The 15484-nt window shown below is 54.5% G+C and overlaps 4 protein-coding genes across 4 annotated transcripts; 3 read left to right on the plus strand and 1 right to left on the minus strand.

Annotated features, from left to right (window-relative positions):
* Nucleotides 1-1751: 1751 nt before the first annotated feature.
* PG986_002534 (N-myristoyl transferase) lies at nucleotides 1752-3470 on the plus strand (the record flags this gene model as incomplete). The annotated part of the gene is made up of 1 exon (XM_066838756.1): nucleotides 1752-3470. One exon carries the CDS (start codon nucleotides 1752-1754, stop codon nucleotides 3468-3470), a length of 1719 nt encoding a protein of 572 aa, XP_066703820.1.
* Nucleotides 3471-4859: 1389 nt separating this feature from the next.
* PG986_002535 (uncharacterized protein) lies at nucleotides 4860-7220 on the minus strand (the record flags this gene model as incomplete). The annotated part of the gene is given in 3 exon segments (XM_066838757.1): nucleotides 4860-6906; nucleotides 6978-7150; nucleotides 7170-7220. The coding sequence occupies 3 exon segments, from the start codon at nucleotides 7218-7220 to the stop codon at nucleotides 4860-4862; spliced, it is 2271 nt and encodes a 756-aa protein (XP_066703821.1).
* A 1948-nt stretch (nucleotides 7221-9168) lies between these two features.
* On the plus strand, nucleotides 9169-10662 carry PG986_002536 (Abhydrolase domain protein; the record flags this gene model as incomplete). Its single annotated transcript, XM_066838758.1, has 6 exons — nucleotides 9169-9220; nucleotides 9274-9429; nucleotides 9506-9703; nucleotides 9767-9774; nucleotides 9833-10538; nucleotides 10589-10662. The coding sequence occupies 6 exons, from the start codon at nucleotides 9169-9171 to the stop codon at nucleotides 10660-10662; spliced, it is 1194 nt and encodes a 397-aa protein (XP_066703822.1).
* A 1099-nt stretch (nucleotides 10663-11761) lies between these two features.
* Nucleotides 11762-12629, plus strand: PG986_002537 (mitochondrial peroxiredoxin PRX1; the record flags this gene model as incomplete). The annotated part of the gene is made up of 3 exons (XM_066838759.1): nucleotides 11762-11784; nucleotides 11871-12194; nucleotides 12290-12629. 3 exons carry the CDS (start codon nucleotides 11762-11764, stop codon nucleotides 12627-12629), a joined length of 687 nt encoding a protein of 228 aa, XP_066703823.1.
* Nucleotides 12630-15484: the final 2855 nt, after the last annotated feature.

The following is a 15484-nucleotide window of genomic DNA, read 5'->3' on the forward strand; positions in this document are numbered from 1 at the left end:
GTCCTTTGGGGCTTACCTCCGCATTTTCTACTCGACTGCAGGATGTACCCTGGATATAACCATGGTGCGTGACAATCTCCCCAAGAATAGAACGAATGCCTCGGAGTTGGTGTGGGCGACAGTGAAGAGTAAGCTAGAGTTATCCGGGCCGAGCCAGCAGAACCAGGGATACCGCTGGCTGCCACTACTCAACCCGAGACACACTGCGGTCCCGAGCCTCCGGGAGGCAACTGTCGGTCCGTTGAATGAGTAAAGACTGGCTTGATTTTGTCTTCTATTAGTTAAAATTGCCACGCAGTTGAGACTGTGTCATAGACTACAGCCATGACGACTAACGAGGAACAGGATAATCTCAGACCTCATTGCTGCTATTTTGGCTCCATGATGAATACGAACTGCTAGTATTACGACGATTACTACCGGATATTGGTGTCAGAGCATACGCCTGCCGTAGACCAAGTCACGAAGGAGCCATCAGGTGTCGATCCCGTTGCCAGAAAATCGGATAGCGTTAGCGGCATCACCACCGCAGATACACTCAACTGACTGTGTGGGTGATGTCACCCCGGAGATACTTAATTACCATGATGGCAGTTATTGTGACGCCAACATGTTTCAAACAAACGAACCAAAGACAAAGCTCGGCAGACGCAGACCAGTAAGCAATGACATACCGAGCAAAGATATAGCATATCTGCAAGGGTGGACCCGAGACCCCTTACCGGTTGTATGGAATTGGCTCAACCTCGATGCCCCTCTAATCTGACAGCAGTGATGAATATCCGCAACCAAACAGTATCGGACTTGGTCTCTGCAAGTGCAAATACTGACTGGGTAGTTGGGTTTCTCTTCCTCTCGGGTCGGAGATATCTCTTCATGAGTCTGCACTTATCACCAGCCTGTAACACACAACGAAGTAAGCGTAGAGTTGATTATACTGGCTATGAATCGTTGTCCTGTGTAAGGGTTTCGGTCTCTCCCTATGCCTCGGCGGCTCAAACTGCCCTTCTACATGCGGAAATGTGTTGAGTTTGCTCAGTTTTGAGTCACTTGCTTCCTGGCCCGCGCTGCTATGAGCCGAAAAGCAAGAGAACAAAAAAAGGCAATGCCACAGATGGCAAGAGAGGGCGCCTTCGTGTAGCTTATAACACCTCGAGGCGGTTACCTTTCAGTGGTGGTTGCAACATCATGGGTGGCTGCACAAGAAAGAGCAACTCATTCAAAGCGAGAATGAGGTCAATGAGTTGAGCCCGCCTGCAAAACCATCTATCACTTGGATGGACGCGCGAGTTTAAGGAGGGAAAGAAGGCCAAGACGTGTACTTAGTATAGCGTTTGACGTACCTGGATTCTGCATATGCATGTAACCGTGCATACCCCACCAAAAAAAGATACCTCAGCTCTGAGACGTCAGGTACTTACTTATTTAGGTACCTCGAGGAATTGTAGCTTCCGCGTTAGGGACTCGGGAGCTGCCCGCCAATGCCCCTCCATTCCACGTTAATCCCCTCCAAAATCCCCAAGCGACTTTTTGAGGACATTGTGCCAAATCAACTTGCGACAGGCAGCAGCACCACAATCGGACGAGCCTGAGTCGAGAACGAGCTTAGCAATACGACGCCAATTGCCCAGTTCATCGCCGACAATACTCAATAGTACCACGCCGAATCGACGAGACCCCAGCCACGAGCGCCGCTCCCCCCCCCACCTACCCAGAACCTCGCGTACTTTGCGAAGAAGCCAGCAAGCACCATGGCGGAAGAATCCAAACTCGTCCCGACCGCCGAGGAGGAGATGAAGGGCAAGGGCAAAGCCCCCGCCACCGTCGAGTCCGACGACGAGGACGTAGAGGAAATCGACCGTTCGTCCTCCGCGACGGCGGGCGAGGGCACCGGCGCCGCCAGCAAGAAGAAGAAGAAGTCCAAGAAGTCGAAGCTCAAGGAGGCCCTGACCGGCAAGTCCTCGACCACCACCGAGCAGGACATGGACGCCAAGCTGCAGAAGACCCTCGGCGGCCTGAACTCGGACCAGATCGCCCAGCTCATGGAGCTGAACCCGGCCCTCGCCGCCGAGATGGGCGGCGGCGCCAAGGGGCCCGCCCAGCTGACCGAGGCCCTCAAGCGCCTGCAGCTGTCCGACGTCATGACCGGCCTGGCCGCGAGCGGCAAGAACGCCAAGGACATGGGCGCCTACAAGTTCTGGTCCACCCAGCCCGTGCCCAAGTTCGGCGAGAACACGACCGACAAGGAGCGCATCGAGGAGGGGCCCATCAAGGCCGGCCAGACGGTCGACCAGGTCTCTAAGGAGCCCCCACCCCTGGTCGCCGGCTTCGAGTGGTGCACCGTCGAGCTCGAGAAGCCCGAGGAGCTCAAGGAGGTCCAGGAGCTGCTCTACGGCCACTACGTCGAGGACGACGAGGCCATGTTCCGCTTCAACTACTCCATCAGTATCCTCAAGTGGGCCATGATGCCGCCCGGCTGGAAGAAGGACTGGCATGTCGGCGTCCGCGCCACCCAGTCCCGCAAGCTCGTCGGCTTCATCTCGGCCATCCCCCTGCAGCTGCGCATCCACGACAAGGTCATCGACGCCTCCGAGGTCAACTTCCTCTGCATCCACAAGAAGCTGCGCTCCAAGCGCCTCGCTCCCGTCCTCATCAAGGAAGTGACGCGCCGCTGCAACCTCGAGGGCGTCTGGCAGGCCATCTACACGGGCGGCATCGTCCTGCCCACCCCCGTGAGCACCTGCCGCTACTACCACCGCGCCGTTGACTGGCAAAAGCTGTGGGAGGTCGGCTTCAGCCCCCTCCCCGCCGGCAGCAAGCCCCAGTACCAGGTCCGCAAGTACGCCCTGCCCGAGAAGACGGCCATCAAGGGCCTGCGCGAGATGCAGGAGAAGGACATCGACGCCGTTCACAGCCTGCTGACGCGCTACCTCAAGCGCTACGAGCTGGTCGCCGAGTTCACCAAGGAGGACATCACCCATTGGCTGGTGCACGCCAAGAAGGTAGACCAGCTGGACGAGCAGGTCGTCTGGTCGTATGTGGTCGAGGACGAGCACAAGAACATCACCGACTTCATCTCCTTCTACTGCCTCGACTCGTCCGTCATCGGCAGCGAGACCAGGCACAAGAACGTGCGGGCCGCCTACCTGTTCTACTACGCCACCGAGGAGGGCCTGAACGACAAGGAGCCCAAGAAGGACAAGGTGGACCGCGATGCGCTCAAGAAGCGCCTCAACGAGCTCATGGCCGACGCCCTGATCCTGTCGCGCAAGTACAAGTTCGACGTCTTCAACGCCCTGTCCCTCATGGACAACGGCCTCTTCCTCGAGGAACAAAAGTTCGGCCCCGGCGACGGACAGCTGCACTACTACCTCTTCAACTACCGCGCCAACGCCATCGCCGGCGGTGTCGACAAGCGGAACCGTCTCGACACAGAGCACCTGAGCGGGATCGGATTCACTATGCTGTAAAGTGACAGCATTAGATACTATAGCTGGGTGGTTTCTGTCGCCTGGGGGAGGTTGAAAAGGAAGAATATACACTGCATGACGGCTTGGCAGGCGGATCTCTTGATTTTTCTTTCTGGAGAGAAGGTGTTGTGGTTGCATCGAGCCTAGCATTCTTGGTAATTTAGCTAATAGAGGATCCATTGAATACCACATGGACCATCCTGTTCTGAGATGATGCCTTGGGCTCCAAGTTGTTAGTATATCAGTGAAGCAAAGCATTTCGTTCGAAGCAACCCTTCCCCCTTTCATGTATGTACGATGATAACTGGAGCCAACCTAATTTCGACGTCTTCTCAACTCGGCCTTCACGATGAACTGTTCAACTTCCACCCCCGAGCCTCTTCAACCCCTTCAACCTTTTCAAAACCCTCACAAACCATATAGAGCGAACTGTGCACATAGATAGGCCCTATCATGCCACACTCGAGAATTATCCATGCTTCCTACTATTAATTCTCAACACCCAAAGGCCCTACAACCTGGGAGTAAGTATACCAACCTTCTGGCATGTTCTTTCGCCTGGTCTGTCTGTTTGGGCACGGCCGCCGGCTGAGAAGGCCACCAGTATTGGTTTTCTGTCGTGACCAAACCGTACGTTCACCAAAATCCAGTAATGAACTTGGGGGTCCCCATCGGAGATGATCTTTCGAGGCATTACCTAGTCGGCGCACAACGATACCATCACTACATGGCCATGCAATGCCTCGGTTGTATGTATGATGAGGTGCCTTGGGATGAGCAGCTTCTGCTTGGAGAGCCGGTCGATGACTGCCAAAAGACCATTGCGCGTCTCCAAAGGCTTCAGCCGGTAGAGATGGACACTTATCGCTGGTCCAGTTGGATAAACTGGGAGTGCCCAGTGATATAAGAGCTGATTCGAACGATGGTGGGAGACGCATTTATTGAACGGAGGCATACTACCCCAATGACGGCGAATGCTGCCTTTCGTATACTACTAGCCCTGACTGGGCCGCCAGGCCGGTTCATCCAACCAAACATCAACCGTATCCAGCGGGATAGACATCTCATACGTTGATGCCAATGGCACTGAATCATCCTTGGTCCGTACAGTACGGCATCATCTGGCAGGGAGCAGCAGCGCTTTCGCGATTTGGACAATGTTGGTGGTATAGAACTATGTAGTAAGAACAACAGACAGACCCTCAAACGAACCGAATACATGAATCTCGCTATTGCGCCCACACACCTGTGTGGCCCTCCGTCGGGCCGCAAAGTAACGCCATAGGCCCCTGTCCACCATCTTCCACACATCGTGCGTCTACACGGACAGTGCACACCGCTGTATATACGCTCTGGGTAGACCGCCGTTTCTGATCGCTCTCACTGCTCCTAGCTTACACTCGCGATAAAGCTCTGATACTGCTCCTCCTCCCCCATCACTTTACCAACAGAAGACTGATGTGATGGCAGCTTGGTGGCACCTTTAGTGGCCCACAATACTTCGGTCTGCGGTTGCTGTTGTTGTACATGCCGAACTGGTTGGTCAGGCTTGGGTGTTTCAGCCCGCTCACTGGCTTGGTCTTCTTTATCGTGCCTAGGCAAACGCATCGCTAGGAGAATATATTCTGCCCTGGTCATATTGCTCATGACGTCGTCCATATAACGTTTCACCTCGTCTTGTGGCGCAACAACTCTAGCCAAGTTCTCTAGGTGCTTGGGACTAGATTGGAGGCGGATTGTGATAGGTTGGTAGTAATCGAGTGCAGGGTCACCGCCGTATTCTGACTTGCTGCCTTTACGTACTAGAAGGAACGACGCGAGCACCTGAGAGCCACTGTATTCGAGAATGCTAAATTTGGGGAACAAATATCGATCACCTGTGCCGCCGGCAAATTCGAACACAATGCCCGAGATATCAGGTTTGAGATTCGGCGGTGGCCCCTTCGAGCGCAGTGCCTGTTGCGAATTGGGTGTCTGCGGCGTCGAGGAAACCGAAGCCTTTCGCCCCGATACGCTACTCGGCGCTGAATCTGCTGTTTGAGGTCGTGCAGTACCGGAGCTCGATGGTGACTGCGCCGGTAGCGCGGGCTGTGGTTTCGGCGCGTCCTTTGGCACCAGGTCCTTCAACTTGTCCAGAACCGCCTTCAAGTCCGTGGTATCATTGAATTTCGTCTTCTTTTCAGCCACCCTCTTAACCATGCTCTTCAGTGACGCATCATCCAACGCCTTCCTCACCAGCAGGATTACTAAAGCGTCGCTTTTCTGGGGCGGTATGAGATCGGCTCCTTTCTGGTTCGGATTCGATGAAAGAACAATGTCCAAGATCGCGTTCACTTCGTCGGCAAAGTATTGGACTGTGCGGCCGTCGACGATTAATCGATCTGCCGACGGACCCTGTTGGCCTCCCCGTTTCTTGTAATCGGCAGTTATCTGATCAATGATTCTCTGGAAATGTGCAAGCTCATGGGCCGCCGCATCGCCCACTGCAACTCGTTTCATCAAATCTCTAAGATGAGGATCCTCCGAGGCCTTTTCGGCCAGTGTTACTATGATAGGATCAGCGCCGCCGGGGGCCGGAGTTGCAGATTTCGCGCCAGGTGTAGGGGGCTTTGCAGCAGCAACGCCTGTTGGCGGCCGGGCTCCTGGAGTTCCCGTGGAAACTGCGCCAGGCGCGGCAATGGGCGAGTGAAGAGGTCTCGGGTGCGACAATCCTGGCTGTCCCGGCGCATGGGCGGGAGAACGTAATGGCTGGTTCAAGTTTGGTGCTGCCACCGATGGAGATCGTAAAGGTGGCTGGCCCATGGAAGCGGATGGTGCGGATGGCGGCGGCGCCGCTCCTGGAGCTGCCAGTACCGACTCTAGCCCGCGCGGCGAGGCAGGTGGTGGGCCACCCGCGAGATATGGGTTCATCGCCACACCTGAAGCAGGAGCAGGACGCTGTGCGTTGGGTGGCGGAGCTTGCGACGGCGTAGGTGGCCGCACTGGCGCATTCGGTTGCGCCGGAGGCTGTTGCGCCAGAGCTTGCCCGTTAGCAGCCGCAGCTTGTGTGGACGGTTTCGCAAACCCTTGCGATGGAGAGGCAGGAACCGCTGGTGCGGGAGCGGGAGTGGACGGCGTGGTGGGGGCGGCAGGTTTCGGCGGTGGTGGCATCGCTCCGTTCGGCGGCCCGTATTGCATGATAGGACGAAACGTCGCGTTCGTCGTGGGCGTCGCCGGAGGCTTTGGGTCTTTGATCGCGAACATGGTAGCCTCGATGACGTGCGGCTCTACCGTGATGGTAACGGTACCGATCTTAGTCATGCTATCCTTTGCAGGGTTGTTGGGTTCTTCTTTGACCACCCCTTTCCTCTTGACCGGCTTCGTCCAATATTTCTCGAATATGCCCTCGTGAATCCATTTCTGACGTGATCGGGTGAGCGACTCGGCAAGAACACCACTGCAGCAGAATAGTGGTTAGCTTATACACTCTTTGGCAGACTCGAGCATGCTCGGATAGGTTGGACTTACCTTTCTTGGACTGATTGATAGGCCTTGCTCGAGAGGTCCTCAGCCTGCGCCTTTTCGACGGTGGGTAGTGGGTTGCCCGGCTGAACCGACTTGGGCAACGGGGCCTCCTCGACCTCGGGTACAGGTGTGGGAGGAGCTGGCGTAGGCGTGACCGACTTCTCGGGGGGGCGTCGCTGTTCGTTTTTTGGCGACGTGCTCGATGCGAGCAGCAGCCCGAGGGGGCAGCTTCCGCTTTCTCTCCATGGCTTGGCTGGGCTAGCTAATGCAATTTCACTTGCGAGAAGAAAACCACGAGAATAGCATGGGCGCGACAAAAAGACGGTAGGCCGCAGCCGCGGATACGAAGAAGGCTGGATTTTGGTCGATCAATGCATCCAGCGTGAGCGTGGATCTGTGGCCCTCCAATATGTTTTAAGTTGTTCTCAACCTCGGGATTGGATGGAACTCAACATGACACGGATATTTTTGTCATGCGAATTCGAAGTCGAAGTACATGGTAATCGATAGAGAACGCGATACAGGCGGGTGGGTTTAGATGGGAAATTGTGAAATCAAGATTGGCCAGGAAGCGGCTTCGAAGGTTGGAAAGGGCAAGGCTCGATATTTTTTTGGAAAGAGAAGGGAAAAGACAAGAGGCAGGCGCGAGAGGAGCGATAATTGGCTTATGAGACAACGGCTGACTGGAGGGAGGCTCAAATGTCAGGGTACGGGTACTTTGCCATGAGATTCAACCAGGATGTAGTTCCTCCGGGTCGTGCAATGCTTGCGACAGAGAATGTCTGGGTCCAAGAGGGCGACCCGAAGCTGACGTGCAAGGAGGTAGATGCAGATTCCAATGTTTTATTCAGGCAGCAAGAGAGAAATCGACATGAAGCAAGGTGCGAGACACAGAAAGAAAGAAAGAGAGAGAGGCATGTAGGTCTGGTAGACCTGACCTGACCTGACCTGAGCCGACCTAAGACGGCAGGCGGCGCGCGCGAGAGTTGCAGCAGAATTGAGCAGCAAGCGACTGGGCGAGTAGTAGCAGCAGCAGCAGCAGCAGCGGCGTCCCTAAGGCTAACTTGGCTAAGGCTCTGCTGCTGCTTCCTCCACGGAAATAAACGTCAACCGGCCTTTGATTCGTGGGAGCGAATGCTAAAAGGCGGGTCGGCTGAGCTCTTGGTTGCGTGATTGGCCCTCGTCGCTTTTGCCTCAGCAACCACCCTCCACACACGGGCCAGAAACAGGCAAGAACAGGCAAGGGTAGGCCAGTCCAATGGCGGCAACAACAAGCGCGACCGACCACCAGCTATCATTATCCGACAGCATTCCTCAGTAGATGGGCATGACCACCTACTAACTGGGCATCAACGGATGTAGCAGCACTTACACAAATCGAGTTATTAAAATTACCTGTATTCCTCCCTCAAGTATACCAGGGAGGTATACATATACTTGATCATCCCATTAATCAACCGAGTATGCGAGCGTTGGCGGCGTGGCGTGTAGGAGGTCGCTTTTGGGGTGCTTGGATCTGGCTAGTCTAGAGTCTTGTCGGACGGATGCTCTTCCGCATGTAGCAGCACTTCAAGTATATGCTCCTTTGACAGCGAGAGATTATACAAGCCTTCTTCTGATGTGTGTTACGTGTGGGTATGCGAATAATACCTAAGACCGATGCTGTCAGATTGGCGATCGACATTTCAGTGGCAACATCAGGCACCCGTCCGTACACAGTTGGAGCTGATTGGCAGACAGCCAAATAATCGTGCATACAAATGGCGCCCAAGATTGAGAGCTGAGATTGGTGTATCGCATTCGTACTATTCGGTTTTTCTCACTGGTATCGCCAACCATAGATCCAATAAACATCGTATGAAATATAGCAGATCAGTAGTCGGGACTGCTTTCGTTCCTTGTTAGTCAGGCACCAACTTGCGGTGATGTCGAGATAAGCACGCTTGCTTCTGGCCTAGCTCCACACCTGCCCAGGTCGCTCTCCCACTAAGGGCCAACCCAGGCACGGGGCTCACGACTTGACCTCATTTGAGCATGTCATCAGCCAACAAACATGTTTGGATCTCGCCAGCTACGCGCAATGAAGCAATAGACCCTACAACCCGATTCCTTGATATGATATCCTGATCACCCGAGCGCTGTCCCTTATCTCTCTCAATCGTTTCGTGTTCATCCCGACTTCATTTTCAGTGCCATGGCTCCTCGCTGGTCTATCCCTTTGGTGGCTGGCCTGGCCGCCCCTTTCGGTTTATATATCTCCTTCATTCTGTTGGGGTCAATACCGCTGTTTCAGCGACAGTACGTCTGGCCGTCGGGCATTTCGACGTTCGAGATGCATGTCTTTTGACTGAGCGAGGAGGGGCTAACTTGTCTGCTGCTAGCTTCTTATACGCGCACAAGCTGAATACGCTCTTTTGGCATGACATCAATAAGCCCGAATACTGGGGATTTGCAAGTCAGTCACATCTTGGCTTCTTTCTCCTGTTCCCGCTTATACCGGTCGCTAATAAGACACCTCTCTGCCCATGAAGGAAATCAAGTCACGCCTTTCTCCCTTCAGACACCCGATGGCGAGACACTCTACGCATGGCACGTTCTGCCTCTGCAGGCCTACCTGGGAAATGAGGACAAGCTGCAAGCTCAGCCAGCTGGGTTTACCGAAGATGTCACTTCTACCGAGTCATTCAGGATGCTCCGTGAGGACCCTGATGCGCGGCTCGTAGTATACTGTAAGTGGCCTGCGTGCCTTCTCACCAACCGTCGCATCCGAGTCTCAACTAACATTGCCACAGTTCATGGGGTACGTTCACGTGCAGAGAGAGATATGGTTTCATGACTGACCTTTTCCGCCATTGCAGAATGCTGGCCACATCGCGCAGGCCATCAGACCCGACAGCTATCACACCTTGACGGACACTTCCAACCACCATGTCCTCGCCATAGACTACCGTGGTTTCGGCAAGTCCACCGGAGTCCCGTCCGAGGCCGGGCTCATCAACGACGGTGTCGCGGCCGTAGACTGGGCCATGAAGGTAGCAAAGGTGCCATCCAGCCAAATTGTCGTCATGGGACAGAGCCTCGGGACTGCTGTTACAAGCGGCGTTGCTGAGCATTTCGCCATGCAAGGTGTAGAATTCGCCGGCGTCATCATGATCGCCAGCTTTTCCAACCTCCCTACGCTTCTGAGCAGCTACTCCGCCGCCGGATATATCCCTGTCCTCTCCCCCGTGCGCGCGATTCCGCCCCTGCTACGCTTCTTCCAGGGCTTCGTCGTCGACAAATGGAAGTCTGATGAGCGGCTCGCCACGCTCGTGGGCTTGACGCGCAACCGGCTGCGCCTCACGCTAATCCATGCCAAGAACGACGTCGAAATCCCGTGCAGCGAGAGCGACACCCTCTTCCGTTCTGCGGCGGGCTCAGTCATAGGCACGGACCTGGATGACGAGGACTTTGCCAAGTGGAAGGAGGAGCGGACAGTTCTCAGGGACGATGGAACCTTTGTCGCTGTCGTCGAGGCAAGCCAGCCTGACATTGTCATCAGAGAGGAGCTTGTCCCGTATGGAGGTAAGTCGGATTGCTACGTTTCATGCTGATACTCATGCTGATCATCCCAGGCCACAACGATGTGATGCTGTCTTCGCCAGTCGCACTTGCGGTCATGCGGTCTTTTGGTCTGGACTCAAAATAGGTGTCACAAAGTCACAACCTCCCAGCTTGAACCGCCAGATGGCCGTTTATGCTTGATACACACTCTAGTCACCTCGTGATGTAGATTCCTGTTCAGAAGATGTAAACATTACATTTACCGTGGCCCGATCTCGGAAGATGCAAGGGTGGATCGTACGTAGCACTTCCACAAGTTACAGTGCCGGCTGTCGGGGGCCCGGCGCGATGGCTATCGGGACGGCTCCTCTGTGGCTAGTGGGGGTAACCTACCGTTAAGCGGCACGCCTACGCAGCAGTGTCGCATCCAAGCCTACTCCAACGAGTTACCAGCACCCTGATGGACATAAAGGGAAGGGGTACTCTCTATATTACTTTGATCACCTGGCAAGGGCATCATTCGAGCTTGATTGCATGTCCAATCGAACAAGAACAAATACATATATGACGGCTGTGTAGTAATCTTGAAGCTTTTTGTCCCAACTCAGCGGTATCCCAACCTCAAACCCAGCCGCAGGGACAGGCTGATAGCTCCGGTCGAGCAGGACGATGATGCGAGGTGCCCCCGAGAATGACATAATCTCAATAGCTGGGGTCTGGAGCCAATCAGGCAGCTCGCCCATCACGCAATACCCCTCCACGTTCCTAATGCGGCCACATTGAGGGGTCGCGGGGCAGCTCGACGAACGCCATCCATGATCCCGTTGACCAATTCTCGCGTTGCTGAGATATGGCGACATCGATAATCGCGCCCTTTTCTTTCTGGACTCTTCTGCGAGGGGGGCGGCAATCAACCCAATTAGCCCCTGGGCACTTGGCCGAACGTACCCCTCGAAAAGTAGCAGGCTGTCCATCCAGGATGGGCTGCGAGATAGATACGCGTGCGTGAGTTTGGGTGAGCGATTCGGGCATGGGGATTGCTAAGCTCGCCCGTCTCTTCTCTGGCGTGCTCTCTCTCTCTCGCCGAGGTGGGAATCGGTCCTGCGTCAGAATAAATAGTCAACCTGTAGCCACCCCTTCGATCTACTTGAACTTGCGTCTTCAGTTTCATCATCCACTCGCACTTCTTCCTCTTATCTGTGATACCCCTCCATTACCAATCCAAAGCAACAAACATCTACACAATGGCTGAAGAGCGTGCTACCCCGTAAGTCCCGCGATAATATCCCGCCCTTGCGCGGCACCACCAGAGATGGTCTCGCGAATGACTTACTGACATTGTCGTTTCCGTAGCCTCCGCCTGGGCTCTACCGCCCCCAACTTCAAGGCCGAGACCACCACCGGCCCCATCGACTTCCACGAGTTCATCGGCGACAAATGGGTCGTGCTGTTCTCCCACCCAGAGGACTTCACGCCCGTCTGCACGACCGAGCTCGGCGCCTTCGCCAAACTCGAGCCTGAGTTCACCAAGCGCGGCGTCAAGCTGATCGGCCTCTCGGCCAACACCGTCGGCAGCCACGGCGACTGGATCAAGGACATTGACGAGGTCACCGGCTCCAAGGTTTCCTTCCCCATCATCGCCGACAAGGAGCGCAAGGTCGCCTACCTCTACGACATGTAAGAAGCCAGTCCTCTACCATTCTAATAGACCCGATCTAGGATCCCCCGTGTCATCATCGGCATATCAATTGACTGAGTGTGTGACGTAATAGGCTCGACTACCAAGACACCACCAACGTCGACGAGAAGGGCATCGCCTTCACCATCCGCTCCGTCTTCGTCATCGACCCCAAGAAGACGATCCGACTCATCCTGTCGTACCCGGCCTCGACCGGCCGCAACACGGCCGAGGTGCTGCGCGTCGTCGACTCGCTGCAGACGGGCGACAAGCACAAGATCACCACGCCCATCAACTGGGTGCCCGGCGACGACGTCATCGTCCACCCCACCGTCAAGAACGAGGAGGCCAAGGAGCTCTTCCCCGACTTCCGCACCGTCAAGCCCTACCTGCGCTTCACGCCGCTGCCCAAGGACAAGACCTCGGCCGCTTAGGTTCGGGGCCCGTGGATGGTGAGCATGACAGAATGGATGAGATGAATAGATGAAAACAATTTGCCCTAGACGGGCAGACGAAGACGGGGGTTTCGTGGAACAGAGATTGTCGAGGTCGTCGATCCGATCAGTAAACAAACGAGATGGCGAAACAGCCCACACAGATCACACACTCACGGCACACCTTGGGCTATAATAGATTCCCCTTGCCAGTTCAAATATACCCACCCCAATTTAGCCAATAATAAGAAGAAAGTTGAAACCAAGACATGATAAGCAAATGAGGGTTCAGTGCTCTGCATTGCACATAATACCTAGGCCCATCAGATCTGTTTTATACCGTTGTATATTGCAGTACTTATCGCACACAACCACGCCGGATTACGACTATGACCTTGACATGAAACACAAGTCCAGCCGCCCCCCTCCTCGTCATCCTCCCCGGGCTGCTGGGCTGGCAGAGTGGAAGTAACAACCCGGCTCCTCTGCCGCGTTACGGTAGCAATAGTGCGCAGATCATACTCGCGCGTCAAATTCGAGTCACGGAATCCCGCCTGGTGGAGCTCGCTGTTGGCATAGCATGAAACAAACCTATCCTCGCAGATTAAACCCGCGCCAGCCGCGGGCGCGAGAGTCGGGAGGGGAAGGGTTGCATCTGACATGTGCACACCGAGATTGCATATCCCAGCATCTCCCTCGATGTAGCAATGCATTTCCCAACTCTTCGGCTTCGGCGTAGCCATCCATGTCCAACGCCTCGGTGTAGCAGCGAATATTCTATTGTACGGATCATGTCATAGTGGAGATGATGTTTGACTATGGGTGATGTTATGTTTCCTCAATATAGCAATACCCTTCCTCATATAGATGTAAGCGGTGTTTGTTGTCTGAGACTCCATTATGCCATCATATCACGCCCCTTGATACACACTAGTAGTTGACGGTTGCTGCTACTTGATATGTGCCAAGAGCGAACGAGTGAGAGCAAGCGAGGGCAAGGACAAGGACAAGGACAAGGCATGCTGCACACGGCGCAGAAAAGGGAATAGGTCGGTATTCATTTGAGTCCTAGACTCACGAGGCCGATGGGGGATTGTGGGGAGTGACAGGGGGATTCGCGAATTTCCAATTCATCTGAAGTCTGCCTGGAGCTTCCCGGAAGCAAGCCGTCTCTTCCTAGGCCGACAGGGCCACAAACGAAGAAAGATTCAGCAGGACCCCCCGAGAGGGATGTCGAAATTGTCTGATTCTGACGTCCGAGACATTTGACCATCCAAACTCGAAGCCTCGTTTGCGCTTACGGAAAAGTCGTTCGCTCTCGACGCGTTTCTCACTTCTCGAATTCGTAATGCTGTTGAGACGGGACGGGCATGACCGTGGAAATCTCCGTTTTCCCTACGGCCGACGAAGTAACATCGTGACTTTCCAGAAAGTCGATCGATGGGACGTGTGCCATTGCCGTTGCGTTGCGCGCAGTCGCGAGCGAAACGGCCCGAATTTCTAGAACATTGCCTAAACGGTGCATAGAGGCCCCCAGTGGGAAGGTCGGAGGGTAACGAATATGAACAGCGCGTGTCGAACCACCCAAGGAACCACTCACGATACGCGTTCGCGAGTCACGACCCTGGCGTCTGGTTACGTTGTACGTACTCCCTTTAGCAACGTACAGCCGCTGCAAAGATGTCTGGATGCACATACATATGCGGTGAAGAAGATGGCCATCATGCATGTGTGCCATGTGTTTGTATGCCGTCTTTTCCACCGTTACGGCATCTTGGCTACATATCAGGTACATATATGCAAACGAGTTTTTCTTCTTCTTCTCTTCTTTGCCTGCATATGCAGTGTGCTTCTGAACAGCGTGCCTCGCGTACACCACCCCCTCCAGGTGAATATCACGCGAGGCTTTTCGTTGCGGGTAAAACGTTTCGGCTGTATTTAGAGGTTTTGTAAGCATGCAGTAGAGGCTAATATATCCCGTCGCCTTCGAGGCCCAAGAGTTGCGCATTGGGATTGCGAGACAGAGGATCGCGGGCGGGTGTTACTTGTTACGAGCACGGGAGGGCCCGTCCGAACTACAACATAACGCGATATTCGTCGTGCTTGAAACCGACGACTCTGCCTCTGAATACAACGACGCATCATACGGGATAGCATCGAGGCAAGTAGTTTTTCTCTTCCAATGTGAACGAAACAAGGAATAAGTAGCAAGGCCTCTCTTCTCATCCACTTTTCGAACCAGGGATGCATGCCTGCCAGTACATGAGTGATTTAGTCTGGTACCTTGCATCGATGGACCGGAGGAGGACCAGCTGTGAGGAAGCAGCGGGTGATACCTGCTCGCCTCGCGAGCATGGGTGCTGAGTGGCTTGTGAAGCAGGGGGTCTTTTTCTCGGTGCCCCTGCCAAGGCTCACAAACGGTCTTCGACCGTTTTGCCAGAACTGTTTGCAAGGGAGCTGGAGCTGGTTCGGCGCCAGAAGATGGATCGAAGTCGAGAAAAGGGCCAAAGCAGTTGTACCACGGCGCGCTCTCGTCGGGAACGATTATCCATTCGGAGCGACACTTCCAAAAGCGTTAGGTGAGACAGCGAGCACGCATCTATCGCTGCTTAGTAGTATTGCTTATCTAGTAGTAGTGGACGCAAGCCTTTACGCCAGTGTACTGTAGTAGAGCATGTATCTACTTCATCCATCATGAGCTTCATTTCATCCGGTGTTCATTCGCTAAGGCCAAGAAGAAAACGTAGACAGAATATGATGTCCCGAAAGACGGACATCATCAACCCTAGCACAGGCTCGATCACTCGATTGCATTGAACTTGCTCATGCCGAATTCTTTCTTTTGGGGTATATCA

The sequence above is a fragment of the Apiospora aurea genome (assembly GCF_038362705.1).
Source record: "Apiospora aurea strain CBS 24483 chromosome Unknown utg000002l_segment0_segment0, whole genome shotgun sequence".
Classification (NCBI taxonomy): Eukaryota; Fungi; Ascomycota; class Sordariomycetes; order Amphisphaeriales; family Apiosporaceae; genus Apiospora; species Apiospora aurea.